The 15,858-nt window shown below is 38.0% G+C and overlaps 1 protein-coding gene across 2 annotated transcripts in view; it reads right to left on the bottom strand.

The window, feature by feature from the left end:
* Window positions 1-15,858, bottom strand: part of LOC105430910 (tRNA dimethylallyltransferase) — a 71,917-nt gene that overhangs the window by 29,600 nt on the left and 26,459 nt on the right. For both annotated transcript variants that reach the window (XM_011644698.3, XM_089071995.1), the window contains one exon: window positions 3,477-3,612. In XM_011644698.3, coding sequence (XP_011643000.1) covers window positions 3,477-3,612 — 136 coding nt within the window. The remainder of the gene's footprint in view (window positions 1-3,476; window positions 3,613-15,858) is intronic.

The raw sequence follows: 15,858 nt of genomic DNA, 5'->3' as shown, positions 1-15,858 counted from the left end.
GCATTCTCGTTAGCGTAGGAGTAAGATTGCCGATAATAATTCCGAGCACATGATAGCAGTGATTATTTATTAATAATTTCACTTCACTATCTGTTAGTTGCTTCCAATTAGCAGGAATTTTCTTTATTAATTAACCCGTTTATTACAGTCTTCGATTTAATTATACATGTAACATTTTGGGGTAAAAGATAATCTAAATACGTGAAATTTGTATTTTTAACTTTATAATATAATCGAAGGACTGAGCAAATATAGAAATACGTTTCTGTATTTTTTATTATAAAAAAAAAAAAAAAAAAAAAAAAAAAACAATATATATTGAGAATGCAGTGGGTCAAAAAAGACTCGAAAATCGTATCAGAGTTAAGACAAAAATCAAACGATCGCTGAATAAAATCAATCTTATATATATTATTTTTATCAAACGTAGAGATCTATCGTTATTATCTACCGTCCACGCATGACAGAAGCATAATGAAAATTGCGTTAAACCTGACCAGAGTGTACTACCTCATGCGAAATGAAGCACAACTCCATTCATTCCCAAGCACATTACAATACGGACGTAGTCCACTTGGTTGAGAAATATGGTGTGAACGGGACCTTACTCGAGAACGCGCCGTTACTTAACGCCGCCGCTCTCGGGGAAAGTCTTAGACCACAGATTTGCGGTAATGTAAGGCTAAAGAAATTCTCAAACGGCCGTTGAGCGGGCACCGGTACACAGGCAAGGTTGCCGAGGGATCGACTTCCGATTTCGAAATCGCATGCTGGACACCGATCGTTTCGCGGTATCTAGGATACGGCGGTTTCGAGCGTGGTATTTGTGTCAGACGGCTTTGCGATTTTTGATATCGCCGCGTATTAACATACACCGGCTAACGCGGTGCTTTTACTTTTACAACGGCAAGTATGCCTCGCTCGAACGTCAGACGAAGGTTAATCGATTCAGTTGGAGTAATTAAACGTGTCTTGCAAATCCTCGCGAGTCCGATAGTTTAACTGCGAAACGACGTGGCATACATACATCGAAAAGTATCTCGCGCCTTTTAACTTACGTGGCAGAATAAAATTTGAGAGGAAGAAATGTGCAATCGCGTGAGCATTTTTTTATTACATAATCCAAGAGTAGTTTTGGGAAATTTCTAATTAATCGGAGAAAGTACTAATCGATAAAAGTCTTGTTGTATATCGCACATCGCTTTCGTTTATATTTATATTATGTTTTTTTTTTATGGAGTGTGTGTGTGTGTGTGTGTGTGTGTGTGTGTGTGTGTGTGTGTGTGTGTGTGTGTGTGTGTGTGTAAATATATATATTTCTATCAAAATAGCCGGTCTAGTAACTGTCAAAATAAGATATCTCGCATAATTGCAGCCAATTCTCTCCGAGACTGGTATTTATTGTCAGAAAGTATTTCTTAATTTGCTTTCCAATTCACGAGCGAGTCAGCGTAGCAGAACCGCGGATAAATTAATAACGCGGAAAGTGTTAGTGGAGAAATGATAGTTCTCGTGACAGTAGCTGTCGATCGACACTTCCGCTCTGCCAATTCTAAGCCATACTTCAGTAAACATTTCCGATGAAGTAACACTGTAGCCTAGAATCGAAGTTTCTATTCATTTTTATCCAAATACGTCGACGATTACACATTAGATCTGACAAATTGACAAGTGCAATCAACACACATCGCCTCGTAATTAGCCTGCATTTTCTTAAAATGTCATTCACTCAAAGCACGCATGATTTAATATTTCATTGCGAAACGGTGACAAGACTCTGACAAGACTGCAATTTCTGAGATCATAAGCTGATTAAAACAAATAAATAAGGCGCGATAAAAAGATGTGTCGCATGAAATTATAACTGATAGCAACGTTTCCTATATATAATCTGTCTACTTTCTACATACAATTCTTATTTCCTATCTCTTTTTATCTTTATATTTGCTACTACCACGTTATAAATAATCCTCGTTACTGACAGGAATTCTCATTTTATTTTTAACTTAACATCTTTTTCTTCAAAAGCTTAGCCGAGTAATATTTTCAGTGATCTCTGTCACGGGAAGCCTTGGATAGCGATTTCTTTCGAGAGAGTAGGCGGAACGGAGTGTCTGCGGTGCTGAAAGCGGCACCATCGATTATCCCGACCTATCGGAGGCGACGATAAACGAGACCGGGCCGCGTTCGAAGGCGATAAACTTTATCGTTTATCAAGGGAAACGAGCGGCGCACTACTGAGAACGTGATACAGTTACTTCTCAGTTGAGATCCAGAGTCAAAAACGGACGGGCCGGTCTCGCCGGTTTCGTCCTGAATTAACTCGAAGGATCTCGAGAATTACGTTATGGCGACAAGTCGGATAAAATGGGCGTAATCACCGATAATTAACGCTTCGCTTATGTGACGCTCCCGCGCGTTTCTTCCGCCGGGTGAGCGGCAATAATTTCTGTCCTTCGGATTTTTCTATCGCGCTCGTAAAATGAAACATTTATCACGACGCGCTGAATATGAACGCTGCCGATTAGCGCATTATGCTTCTGAGACTTCGATAAAACGAAGTTCCCCCCGGGGTATACCGAGTACAATAAACTGTAACTACGCACGACACGATAGCACTTTATGGTCACAGTGATTACATAAACGTTTTTTTTTTCTTTTGTTTAAATCAGCGATTCAAACCGGATTGTATTTTATCCAATTCGTTTTACTCTTATTTTTGTCATATTTAAAAATAAAAAATTCGATACGTAAATTTTTTAAAATTTTTACAAACAGTAGAGAGATTCTTTATCACGAAGATAATATCTCTATATTTGAAGATAGAACAAAATTTGAAGATACGATTACGAAAAGAATTGTATGCTTGCTTGAAAGTTTATGTATATGACACGATTTTACAGTTTCTATTATAAAAATCAATGATAACATTCTCATAAAAAAGATAAGACATTTTGAAAGATATAATGAAAGATGTATTAAAACACTCGCCGTGACACTTAAACGGAAAACGAATGCTTGATAAGAATGCTTGATAAGAATTTACGTAAGAGAAGTTTAAAATCGCAATCTAAAATAAATTTAATTTATTATAATCTATTTTACGATGTCGTAAAGAAAATAGTGCGTCTAGATCTTTATATCATCTTAAATAATCATTTCGTGAAATTCAGGACATGTCGATCTCTCTTTTTCTATCTACTAATTTCTACGGCTATTTCGTTTAAACGCCCATCATGAGATTCGCATTCAAAGGAAAATCGAATCGAAAAGCAATAAAATATACTGACAGAGACAAATTGCAAGAAGTAATGGTCCGGGAAACGCGACGGCGAGCTCAAACAGAGGGAATAGTTCCGTTGTTATTTTGGTAATACATCATATGATCTGTCTGTGACAGTAGTAGGGTGATATCGATCGTTCACATATCGAAGGCTAATCTATCGAAAGAACGTGACCACGTATGTGGAACGTACCTTATTGCAGCGAAGCCATAGGATAATAGAGTTCGGGTATCTCAAGGGTCCCCCTAATCCGCAGCCACCGGCGGTACGCTGGACTTTTAAAAGCTCGGAATGCGTTTTCCCGTGTTGGTGGAAGATCTCCAAAGATCTGCAACAGATTAAGAAAAGACCTTCAACCAATCTTTCGCAGAATTTTACATCCATTTTAACTTATCTTTTCTATAATAATGTAAAGACATGTATAAACAGAAAAAAAATTAGTTTTAAATCAAGACTATATATTGTATAAGCAAAAATATTATATAATTTTCTAAGAAAAATTTTAGTATTGATGATATAGATGATATATTCTCATATAAAAGAATATTATAATCTTCATGTAAAAAGTTTTTTATCTTAAATTTTTTATCTTGAGCAAAAATAATACTTGCATCAATAAAATTTAATCAATACAAATTAAGAATAAAATTTTTAGGAAGGTTATAATATTCTTGCTTATATATGAGAATATTTTTCTTGATTTTAGATTTCTTTTTATATAATTCCATTTAAATTTGAATCCTCTTTGAGTGTGGCACTTCCGAGAAATAATGCCTCTTAAAGTCTCGTAAAAAGAAGAATTACATTTCGTGTTATAACGAACTAATCAATGTGAAAACTAATATTACTTAATATTCTTATCATTGATTCATATCACTAGATATTAAATTTTATTAACGGCAATAAACTAGTAACATGCAACAATTAATCATGTATCATATGAAAATAATTTACCAACATAAAAGAATATTATGTAATTAAATTAAAAATACATTCACTATCATTGATAAACGTAAAAATATAAACAAATTATGAAAATTATATAATAAAAGAGAAATATATACATAAACAATAAAGATAGATATTGTCCGTGTGTTATTATACAATACACTATTGAAGATAGAGTTTTCATTGTGCTTCGTGAATTTGTCACTCGCGAAATCGTGCGTTTATTTTACGCGCTCGACAATACCAAAGTTTGCAATATTCAAGATACTTTCATCGCTGGGAAAGAGGAATTTTTCGTAATTAGCGAGCGTCTCGATGTCTCTCGGCCGGATGCCTAAGGTGATCGAACTCGTGTCTCGAAGATTTATGTTGAGCGACAAGTGACCGCACGAAAACATTCCGCAATTTAAAGAGAAAGATCGCGAGCGGTCGCCTCCCTCGTGAAAGCGCGAACCGGATTATTAAAAGCTCGTTCATCAAGCGATTGGAGAGACTGGAATGGTACTTGGTAATTAGCGCGCGTCGTCTCGTGCTCGTTAATTACACGGCGTATTACGCACCATCGTGATCCTTATCCGAACGCTAAAATAAAATCCAGGATAAAATTAGCAACGAGCACTGCTTAATACGCGTTAAATCTTCAGGAATCCGTCGTGTTTTCAAATAACCGATAAACACCGAAGTCTCGCATTTGCAATACAAACTAATTACGAGATGCAGTCGTGAGTTATTACTCACCGTGCATGTGATTGTAACAGAAATACGACTGTTTGCGCAAATATAACACGCCGCGGGATTGATTCTTCGTTGAAGCTGCAGCAATTTGTTTGCGAAAGGAGCGAAAAAGACTGAATGAGAATGTACACGTGACACAGAGCATATCTGACGAGTGTCGTCGCGCGTGTATAAATATATATACGACGTTGACATACGCCGATGATGAAAACAAAAGTCTCTATAAGCCTGACCAGAGAGCTGTCTCCAGAATTAACGATCATCCCGGCTTCCTCGATCGACAGCGGGAGGTCGCCTAATTCCGTGACTGGGTCGTCATCGAGTAAATGGATCTCGCGACACGCGGATCCTCCTCCCGGGAGAGGAAGGCTCTAAAGGCGGGGTTCAACACGGGCGAATTTGTCGACGACGTCGGGTCTGAGTGTCGCTTTCTATTTCCGTGACAATCGTCAGTGCCTCCTTCTAAGCGAGGTCCGACGGAAGGTGAGGACAAAGGGAGGAAAAAAAAAATGAAAATTAGACGCACGACGGTGCATCGTTTTCTTGGAGGAAACGGCGCCGCGGATGAAGTAAACGATCGAACGTCTCTGGCAATCGAGCGAAATTTTATTAATTTATTGGCCTAGCTTAAGCTACAGAACGAAGACATGCAATATGTCATTCATATGTCATTTCATAGAATTTCAGATTGTGTAATGGACCAATTCGAATCATTAGATAAGCAAAATATAAATATTCATAATTAGATTAATCATCTTAACATCGCTAAAAATGGATATTTTATAATTATTAAAAAAATATTTTAAAAAATTATTTATAATTTTAATATCAGAAAACCTTTGTGATCAGGCTCATGTCTGATGTTCAATCAATGCATGCTCAATCACGTTGAATGTGATTTTATTAAAAAGATAGACTACTGTGATTTGTAAAAAAATAATTTAATTAAATAAATTTAAAACGTTTATTCTCAAAAACATCCTCTTGATGAGTGTAACAATTTTTATCGAAAAGTTTTAAACATGTTTCACAATTTTTCTGTGTAATCTTTTTTTTCTTTTTATAAAATCATATCAAGAATTTTTCGCAAGAAAGGAGAGGATTCTTAAAAATTCTTAAAATTCTTAAAAACATAAAGACATTGTACGAAATATACGATTATACGTATAAATAACTATAGTTTAAAATCATGAAGGAATAGCAACATTAAAAATCTTCTCGCAGGATTTCTGCAGAAGTTCCACGATAAGATAATTTAAAGTTTTCCAGCCACCTCGCTACTTCCATCTCCACCGTTTGCATATCGTACACTTGGCATTAGTACGCAGATATGCTAAAGAATTTAAATGGAAGGAGTTGAAGTAAAGCGTGTTAAAAAGTTACACGTGAATTGTTTCCGGGACTCGTCGTCCTCTCTCGCGACGTGGTATGGAAACGCGGAACGTATATTCGAAGTTATGCAAGCGCAATGTCGCATTTCACATGTCACGCGTTCCTGACGGGCCGGCAGGCGAAATCCGATCGTTCGCCGGGAATCTGCCGTCGTTGAGGAAACGGAGACTCGGAATTTTTTTTTTTTCGAAATACTCAACGCTGATAGAGTCAAGAATATATATAATAATACATCTCCGGTTCGCAAGCGAATGGAAGTTACGTCACCGAGGAACGCGATAAAATACGACAAAAATATCGTTTCGCCGATTACGAGTCTCAAATGTGGATTGCGCGAGTCACCAAAACCTGCCGGCTGGGCGAATCTGAAACGTACGCTAATCCTATTCTCGGAATTTACACAGAGCGAACGCGTCGGTTCACAATCGAACGCCTAAACATCCGGCGCAGTATCAATAATTAATCTGACGCTTTCATCGAGCCATCGTGATTATTGAGTCAAAGCACACCACCCACCTACTTATCAGTCACGGGCCATATCACGTCTAATGGCGTAGCTTGTAAAATGATGTCGTCGTAACTTCTTCAAAGAGCGCAAACGTGCGATTCTTTCGTGCTAATCGACATTACGACACGGTACGACGACTTTTTGTATCATCAGAGTTTGACGAGTCGTAAATATTCTCTGACGTGCAGCGGATGTACTTTACGATAATTAACAAGATAGCGACTCGCGATGCTCTTTCATTACATAATAAAATGATATGTCGTGTAATCTACGGCGTATGTGTGTATCTTGAAACCATTGAATAACCGCTGATATTTTTCACGCAAAAACAATATTGCTTCTTGCAAAAACAGTGTACTAAATATATCGCGATATATAAAATTATCATATAAAATAATTAATAAATTTGAAACAGAGATAGTTTCCATTAATTAAAAGAGACAGTCCTCTATTAATATGCATACAACCTTTCTGGGTTCCAAACGTCAATTAAATTATTTGATTAGTTATTTAATTAACTAAGAGCTTACACATATGAATTATTCAAGTATTTTATTTTTTATTAATTAAAATTCTAAAATAACTATAATTAAAGCAGGTGTTTCAAATGAAAATTTCTATTTGAAAATTAAATTTTAAAATAAAAACACTAAATTTGATTACAGATTTGATTCATTATCTTTTGTAGTTGCCTTTAAAAGCTAAAAGGTCTACTCGATACTTTCCTAAGCAATATCATTTTAATTATATAAACTATTTTCGTGTGTCGAGTCTCTCACACTGACACTGCAGTTTTCAATTCCATTATTCAGCACAGCTATACTCTCGAGAGTCATTGAAGCGAAAAGCTACGGAGCAGATCTTCGGAATCGTCCTGTCGATCGTGCGGAACGCCCCGATGACGCTCGAAGATATTCTCGTCAAATACGAAATTCCGAGTGCAATGCTAAACAGGAACGCAAAAGCTTCATCGGTTCATCGGCCGTATTATTGACGCAAATTCAGACTAATCTAACGAATGTGATGCTGTTCGATCGAATAAAAATAGACATTTGACGAGGTCATTAAATAATCCCCAAAGGGTTTTAGTTCATTGTGAAACATCGAACATAGATATCGGTATCGCGATACACGTTTGCAATCTTGTCAAGATCCGTCTGGCGTAGTCCGAATTTCACATCGTCGAAAAATAAAATATCAAACACAACTGTTGGGCACATTTCTTAAATACTTAGCTGGATTTCCAGATTGACATACATTGAGACATTAATACGAATAGCGAATATGCTATTTAATCCCAAGATAAACCTGTTAAACCTGCATATCTAGTCTGCTAATCTGCAACATGTCGACGTAAAGATACAAAGATGTTCGTCCAAGAGATACGTCCGGCGGGAAGAACTCGGGAAGAAAAAAGGAGAATTTATCGGACGATCCCGTTCCGATTCCGATCCGCATCGCAGCTTCGATTCGCCGTTTCTTGCGCCTTCCTCTTTTCTCCGGGGCCGCAAATCATCCGATACCAATTGTGCAATTCTCAGTGGCGCGTAATCGACGGGAATTGGAAAAGACGGCGAGCGGCAAATGAAAAAGGCGACTTTCTCCCGGGACGAGTCAATTTAAAGACACCTCGTAGCGCGTCACTCCCACGACACGCGATTCCACACCTCGATGGTTACTTTGTTACTTCAAGTGAAAACTGCCAATCTGTGAAACGCGATGCGAGCTAATGTAATTAATTCTCGCGTCGATACATTCTGGCGCCTATACTTATAAGGCGCTTCTACCTATAAAATCATTACAAGGTAGGTGAACAAGAGGAGATAATCCAATTATCTAAAAATAGACGAAGGAATATCATAATTCAAATTTCACGACGTTTGACGTATCTGAGAGAGAGCGACAGAATAAAACCAGAATAAAATCAATCGATGCAATTCCAACGTTATCACTATTTATCGAAGAGTCGAAGTCGTATCGCCGAAGCAATATCCAATGTGCCACCGAGAGCGGGACACTCGCGTGCCGTCGAATAACGCACGCGGTGAGGTCGTCGAATATCCATTCTTTATTTTATTCATCACCGACAACGACTCTCTCGAGTCGATCGAGCTGGCTTCGTTCCACTCGTTCGCGCTCGTCGCTCGTCGCTCGTCGCTCGTCGCGATTCCCAATCCATGTCTAGCGCGTCTAGAGCGTCTAGAGCGGCCTAGCGCTTCGCGAGTGTTACTTTGCACAACGTATTTAGGACGGCGGAATGGGGTCAGCGTAAATCTTGGCGATACCGAGCAAGCCGGTGCCGACAAGCGGGCGCGCGCGCGTTGCGAACGACTCCGCACGGTTCACCCGGCGCGCGATTCGTTATGTCCCGTACTTTCCCCTACGTTAGATTTCTCGAGCCGCCACCACATCGTGCTCGCCGCCGTGCGAGGTATAATGCGGTTAACGCGAAATATGCAAGGAGAACGTACGCCGGCAGAGATAATGCGAGATTAGAATTTTACGAGCCGTGCCGCGCGGCAAAAGGCCACTTTCCACTCGCATTTTCGTTCGCAGGCGAGTCGAGCCGTCGCCATAAATCCTGTCCAGGCCAGCCACGGGGTATCTGCGCGAAGGCTACGATATACACGTGGTACGTGATACTGTTATTCCTACTACTGTGGTGATTTCCCTCTTCACGCTTCGATAATTAAATTTTAACACAATTAATTGAAAATTTGATGGGAGCATTAAAGGAGACATAATTGAGAAATTTTAATACCAATTGTTTGTAACAAATGGTGCTAAGTTTTATTGCACTTAATCTTTTAAATTTCAAAGTTATATGATTCGATAACAAGGGAAGAGAAATTAAATTTTTTATACAATTGTGTATATTCGGTAGCATCAAAAAATATAATTTTATCATATAATTTCCTATTCCAAGAATTTTTACCTCTAAGTCTAAGTGGTTTTAAATTTATTTAATATCTTATTTTTATCGTAATTATCATAATATATATGAACTTCTGTGGAAAAAAAATTGCTATTAAATAAAGTTTCATTTTACAAAACTTGAATTTTTACTTTTCCCTGCAATGCTTATATTTAATATTTATATTAGTTAATAATGGGTTAAATACTCGTATATTTATAATTTCTAATGGAAAAAAGTTCAACAAATCAATATCTTAGTGATTTGCCTCTCGTGAAAATTGAAACAATACATAATAAAATTAGCATCGTTTCTTCCATCTATGATTTGTAGCGGTTAACATTTGCAGCACTAAGAGAAAAGTACGGTTCTCAAGCACCTTGCACTTTATTACAACCAACGTTCCAGTTATCGATAATTACACGATGCAGATTATCTTAGCGGCGATGAAAATCTCTTATGATCTACGTTAAAGCACGATCAAAAACTCCTATTACGATGAACGCATCAATTGCCTTGAAAGTTCCCGATAAAGAATGACATTTTTTAGATATATAGATATATAGATTTTAGATATATAATTAAGAAACATGTGCAATTTTGCGTTTTAGAGTTTTATGAAGAAACAAAAAAGTCAACTAATAAGCACAATAAAGTCGAATATCTCTCCCAAGACTAAAATACTACATCGATCCCAAACGTGAGAGAGAGAATTGTGTCAAGAACGTACCATCTTGCACTGTGTAAGAAGTTCATAGACGAACGAAATCTGGTATTTCGTCTCTCATAAAGTATTCCACTGAAAAAGATCTTCGTCGAGATAGTCCACTCCAAGTGGCAATGACAGGAGTACCTGGCCAAGGTTGTGCCAAGACTGGAAAGAGAGAGAGAGAGAGAGAGAGAGAGAGAGAGAGAGAGAAACCCAAAGAGAAAGAGAGGGAAAGAGGGAGAGAATCATGGGTAAGATCTATCTCTCGGCGGAGAGTAGTCCTGGAGAGGTGCCAAAGAGGAGGGCGAGCAGACCTTAGTCATCCCGCAGGAGTTTCGCCTCGCGGCGGACTGAAGTAGGAAGAAGCGGCAAAGGCGAGGCTGCGACCGTCGGCTAATAAAAGACAGGCGTAACGTAATTCCACCCGCGCTCCAATAATAGTGCCGTCGTTTAACGGTGCTTCCGTCGTCGGCGTTCCCGTGCCGGCAAGACTATTCTCATCGCCGAATCGCGTACGATTATTCGGGGAATTCGGCTAACTACGGGCGTCTCATCGCGAGAAAATGAGAAGGTTTAAAGAGAATCAGCAGAATCAATCAAAATCGCGGGATCCATCAAATGGTTAACGGCTGCGCCGTCGTGTGCGTTCGGTGGCACAAAGTTCATCTATTTGTTACGGGAGAACAAATATTTTTGACGTCATAACAGATTCGTTTTTTTTTTTTTTTTTTTTTTTTTTTTTCCCCCTTAAAACAGGTAGATTTTGATCAATAATCAATCTGCAAAATTTTTCACAGAGAGATTTCGCCTCGCTTTGAAATTCTGCAAAACTGCGCAAAATTGCGCAAAACAATTGAAATCATCGAATGAGATTCTGTAAGTGGTAAGCATGCGTGTGCTCCGAATACGAAGTACTTCCTAATCATTATCATTGACAACCGGCAATTCATAGTCAAACAAGGTACAGACCGCCTGTTCATATTTAAGTTCCGGCGCTAATAAACGCTCAGGTTAGCGCTCGGGGAGGGGGGGGGGGGGACTCGCAGAGAGACTCTGGTCTCTCGCTCTTTTCTCGAGGTAGGTCGATACATCCACTTAGGAAGCATCGAGCATCGCCGCGGTGTGAACACAGGTGTTTAGCGCGTTCTCTTCTCTCCGCGCCACGGCGCGAAGGGGCGGTGCGGAAAAGGCGGGGAGGGAAGAGTTATCGGGCAGAAAACGAACGACCCGGCAGGACTCGACGGCACGGCCGAGATACGGGGCACCGTGTAGGAAACAGTGCGCGGCCGTGCGATAGCGAAATAATTATTTTTCTGCATGAAACGTGAAAGTCAGCGCGCGCGAGATGATAAAAACGTCTAATAAGCCATACACCGTGCCGGCAACGTGCATTATCGCGGTGTGCGGCAATCGAATCGATCTGCCGCTCGGCAATAAACTCGTTATCCCATTACGGTTAAGGGTAAAGGTAAATGTAATAAAGATAGAGTACACACAATGTAACGGGGGAGGAGGGGGGGGGGGGGGGAGGAAGGGGACAATGTAAGAATACGCCAACAAAGAGCGCGCGTGATCAATAGAATCTCGTGAATAAGCAAGTCGATTCATTCGATTGCCATCCATTTCGGATTGAACGAAAATTATACAAATAGTTTTTGTTTTGTAAGAAAAGAATTCACTACATCCAATTTAATTTTATTAAATAAAATCGCAATCATTTCCATTCGCATTATATTCACGTAATATTTACCTGCATTATTCATGGAATACTATGTGGAACGAAATTTTTGGAATCGTAAAGTAAAAGATTTGAATTTTTATACCTTTCTGCTGTTTAAAAAGAAACATTTATGTTAGAGACATTATAAGTTAGAAAAGATGAAGACGAATTAATCAAAAATTACGCGCCGAATAAATTAAGCGGACGGCCAATTTATCATATGACCATAAGATTAAACGGGATATGTAAAAGACGTACGAATAAATTTCCAGGCTGCGTTATTTGCCAGATTCACTTAACAAATAAATTTACTCGTGGCTTTATAAATTGCGCTGAATGATATGTGGACAGCGATTATCGTCACATAAAAGGATTGAAAGAAAAAGGAAAATGTCATATATTTCACTAGGAATATTTTTGAAGAGAGATAATGTTGCTCGTTACATGATGACGTATTCCGTAAGCATGCGCATATACAATTCCTAACGTGAAGTTTAGATTTCTTTCTGAAATAGCGTTCTTTCATATCGCCACTTTTTCACGTAATTTTTCGCTCATCCGATTAATTACATTAATCTTACTTAGAAATTATCGTCTAGGATATTTCTATGCTAAATACGAATTCGCTCGATAAAACGTCTTTGAGAAGCTAAATTCCACATGTCTATGTCAGCACGAATATTTAAAAATATTTAAAAAATAGCATCTGATGATTTAGAACAAATAAATTTCACAAAATATTGAAGGTTACTATTTTAATTATCTTTTCCCTCCAAAATATTTATCTGCAACAAAAATAGCGTACGTTATTTGCGCCACATAATTACATAATTGATAGATTAGCATTACGAAAATAACCAGATTGTAGCAATGAATTTAAACGGACTAGGAATAAATTAACCTATCAACTGGAATTATTGAAATTATTTTACTGGAGATACTTGAAAGTCCGGCTTTGTGGGTCAGCCACAGAATGCACGACTGTCACGCGTGCTTACTCACGTTAAACGGCTACCGAAAACTTTGCTTTTATTTAATAATGAGCTGACGCAATTTAATGAGCGAGCGTATATGAAATCTTAGATTTACGATAGAATTCGTTTGCCGGGTAGAGAGAACTTATTTCTAAATATCTTGCATTTATGAAATCGATAATCATACTTAATCATTGATCAAAGTCCTCTAGATAAAACCTCAAATATCTAAGAATTATACACATGATGTTTAAATTTTGATTTCTCGACATTATATAATTTCATGTTATAAAAGCGTCAATGATTGAATATTTAATATCTTGTTGATATATACGTTAAATTATTTGGGTTTTCTCCAAGAGAAATTGGTCATACATACGGCATTTATATTGGACATGCTGTACCACATTTCATCATCTCGTCTTGACCGCAACTGTAACGTAATATTCGGCAGATCGACGTCCTTTGATCTTAAATTAGGTCAGGTACAAGAACAAACAACTTTCTTTCAATTTAGTGATACTGGAGAAATTTGATTTAAATCTCATATTTACATAATGGAAAAATCACGAATATATAATATTCGCAATTCTCCAAATCATTCAACTTTGCAAAAAGTTCGCGATAGTAAAGCACAATGTGTTTAGCTCTTTCAATATTTACGATATTGGAAGCTGTCCAGAAATTTAATTGCAAGATGCGATCGCGCACTTCGTTAAGAATCTTAAAACTCGCAATTGTTGCGTACGAATATCGCGCGGGGACTTCGTTAAGAAGCCAAATTATCGAAATTATCGATCCAACAGAAATTCCTTAAATTAATGCGACTTTTTCCGCCATTCCGTTTTCTTTTTTCGGCCGCTCGCGCTTGATCGACGAGTCGTTTCCCGCAGTCGATCATTCGATCACGAATCGTAATTATCGCATACTCGGATCGTTATGGAATTTATCAGTGAGAACACGCCCTACCAGAACGTTACGTAACGGTGCAGCACCGGGAGGCACCATGGTGTGTGTTTCTTGCGGAACAGGCGCTTTATAAGTAGTCCGTTCGTTGTGCGTCATATGTATACGCACGTGTCGCTCGTTGTGCTACTCACCTTTTTTTAATGTTACATTTTCCCGGTGCCTTACGATCGTAATTCCAATGGCTCACATTGACGATAACATATGTGTCGATTTTTCACGAAATGGGACAAGTATCGCGCACAAGTCTCCCAAGTATGACGCCATGTTTAATAGTTCGTGCACTTTATCTTACATCCACGCAAATTCTCTTTCTATGTGTAATCTCCGAAAGTGTAGGAGAACAAAGTGGATACATTCGATATTGCTGATGACAATGAAATAACATGAATGTAATATTGTGATGTTATGTGTCGTTAACGGGGATAAAATTCACATTGCAAGACTGTTACGGCTATCATTGTTGATGAAACGGATGTCGATCTATTATATGTAGCAATACGAATTATTCCCAATAATCTCGCAATTTCACGTTACGTATTGTTATTATGATTCTAGATTTCTTGTTTGCGATCTATCGAATGGAAAGTACAGATTGCACAATGAAAGAAGGGTAAAACAATTTTTTTGAAAGCGGTCTTTCCTATGCAATTCCCTATATTCCTAAATCAATTCGTAGAAGCAAGGAAGACCATTCGCATGTTAATGACTTAAATCGAGATGTTATAAACTGGACATTTTGAGAATCTATTCTTTCATGTTAAAAGGAACAAATTATCAATACAATTTCGGCAAACTCTATAAATTTATATATGTTTTTAATTTTTTTATTCGCAAATATATTTGGAAATGATTATTTAAACAAAATATATGCCTTTGTAATTTTGTTTATATCTCTATTAAACAATCAAATCACCACGAATAATGACTCTCGTGATATAACTCTAGCAAAAGCTTGGCATATGATTATAAGCGTTGACGAAGAGTGTTTAACTCGAATACACCATGAGCGTATTCGTGGATGTTTAACTAACTTGCCGTACGACCCATTAAGGCGCGCGATTATTAATGACAGGCCGAAGTCTCGAAGAAGGAAGAAGCTGTCGGGGTGGTTGGACCGTGAGGAGCCATTAGGGGGTTGGAGTGGCGGCAACACTTGGCACCGATTCAAACAGTGATTGCGGGTCCCTGTCTCAGCGGAGCGCGTCCAGAATATTTCGTCCTCGCTTTCCTCGAACGGTCTAGACCTTCTATTCTTTAGACCGTGTCCAGTTATTTTTTTTTTTACGGTCCGTTTTGGGAGGATCACAACGACTCTGTAGTCGTGACTCTGAATGCATCGCCGACAAAACGACGAAATATCCTCTGGCGATTTGTATCGCGAAAAAGCGCAGGGAAACAGAGACAGAATATGTACATGTTTGAATATTGCTTATAGAAACGACGGAGGAATTGAAAAATGTTGAAAAGATTGAAGAACTTGCACAAAAATTTCTGCGAAAATTGCCGCAATAACTGGACAATGTAAAAACAATATAGAAAAAGAATAAAAAATAAAAAGAATAATTATTTAATATTTTACTTTACGCGTTATTTAAAAATATGCCGCGTGTTACTTAATAATCCAACATGTGTAAAAAATTTATTTAAAAAAAAGCAAGAATAAAAAATAAAATATATATGATAAATTCAATGTACTTTAAAAAAA

The sequence above is a fragment of the Pogonomyrmex barbatus genome, unplaced genomic scaffold, assembly GCF_055798465.1.
Source record: "Pogonomyrmex barbatus isolate J1 unplaced genomic scaffold, ASM5579846v1 scaffold12, whole genome shotgun sequence".
NCBI classification, from domain to species: domain Eukaryota; kingdom Metazoa; phylum Arthropoda; class Insecta; order Hymenoptera; family Formicidae; genus Pogonomyrmex; species Pogonomyrmex barbatus.
This window is presented reverse-complemented; position numbering and strand designations above follow the sequence as displayed.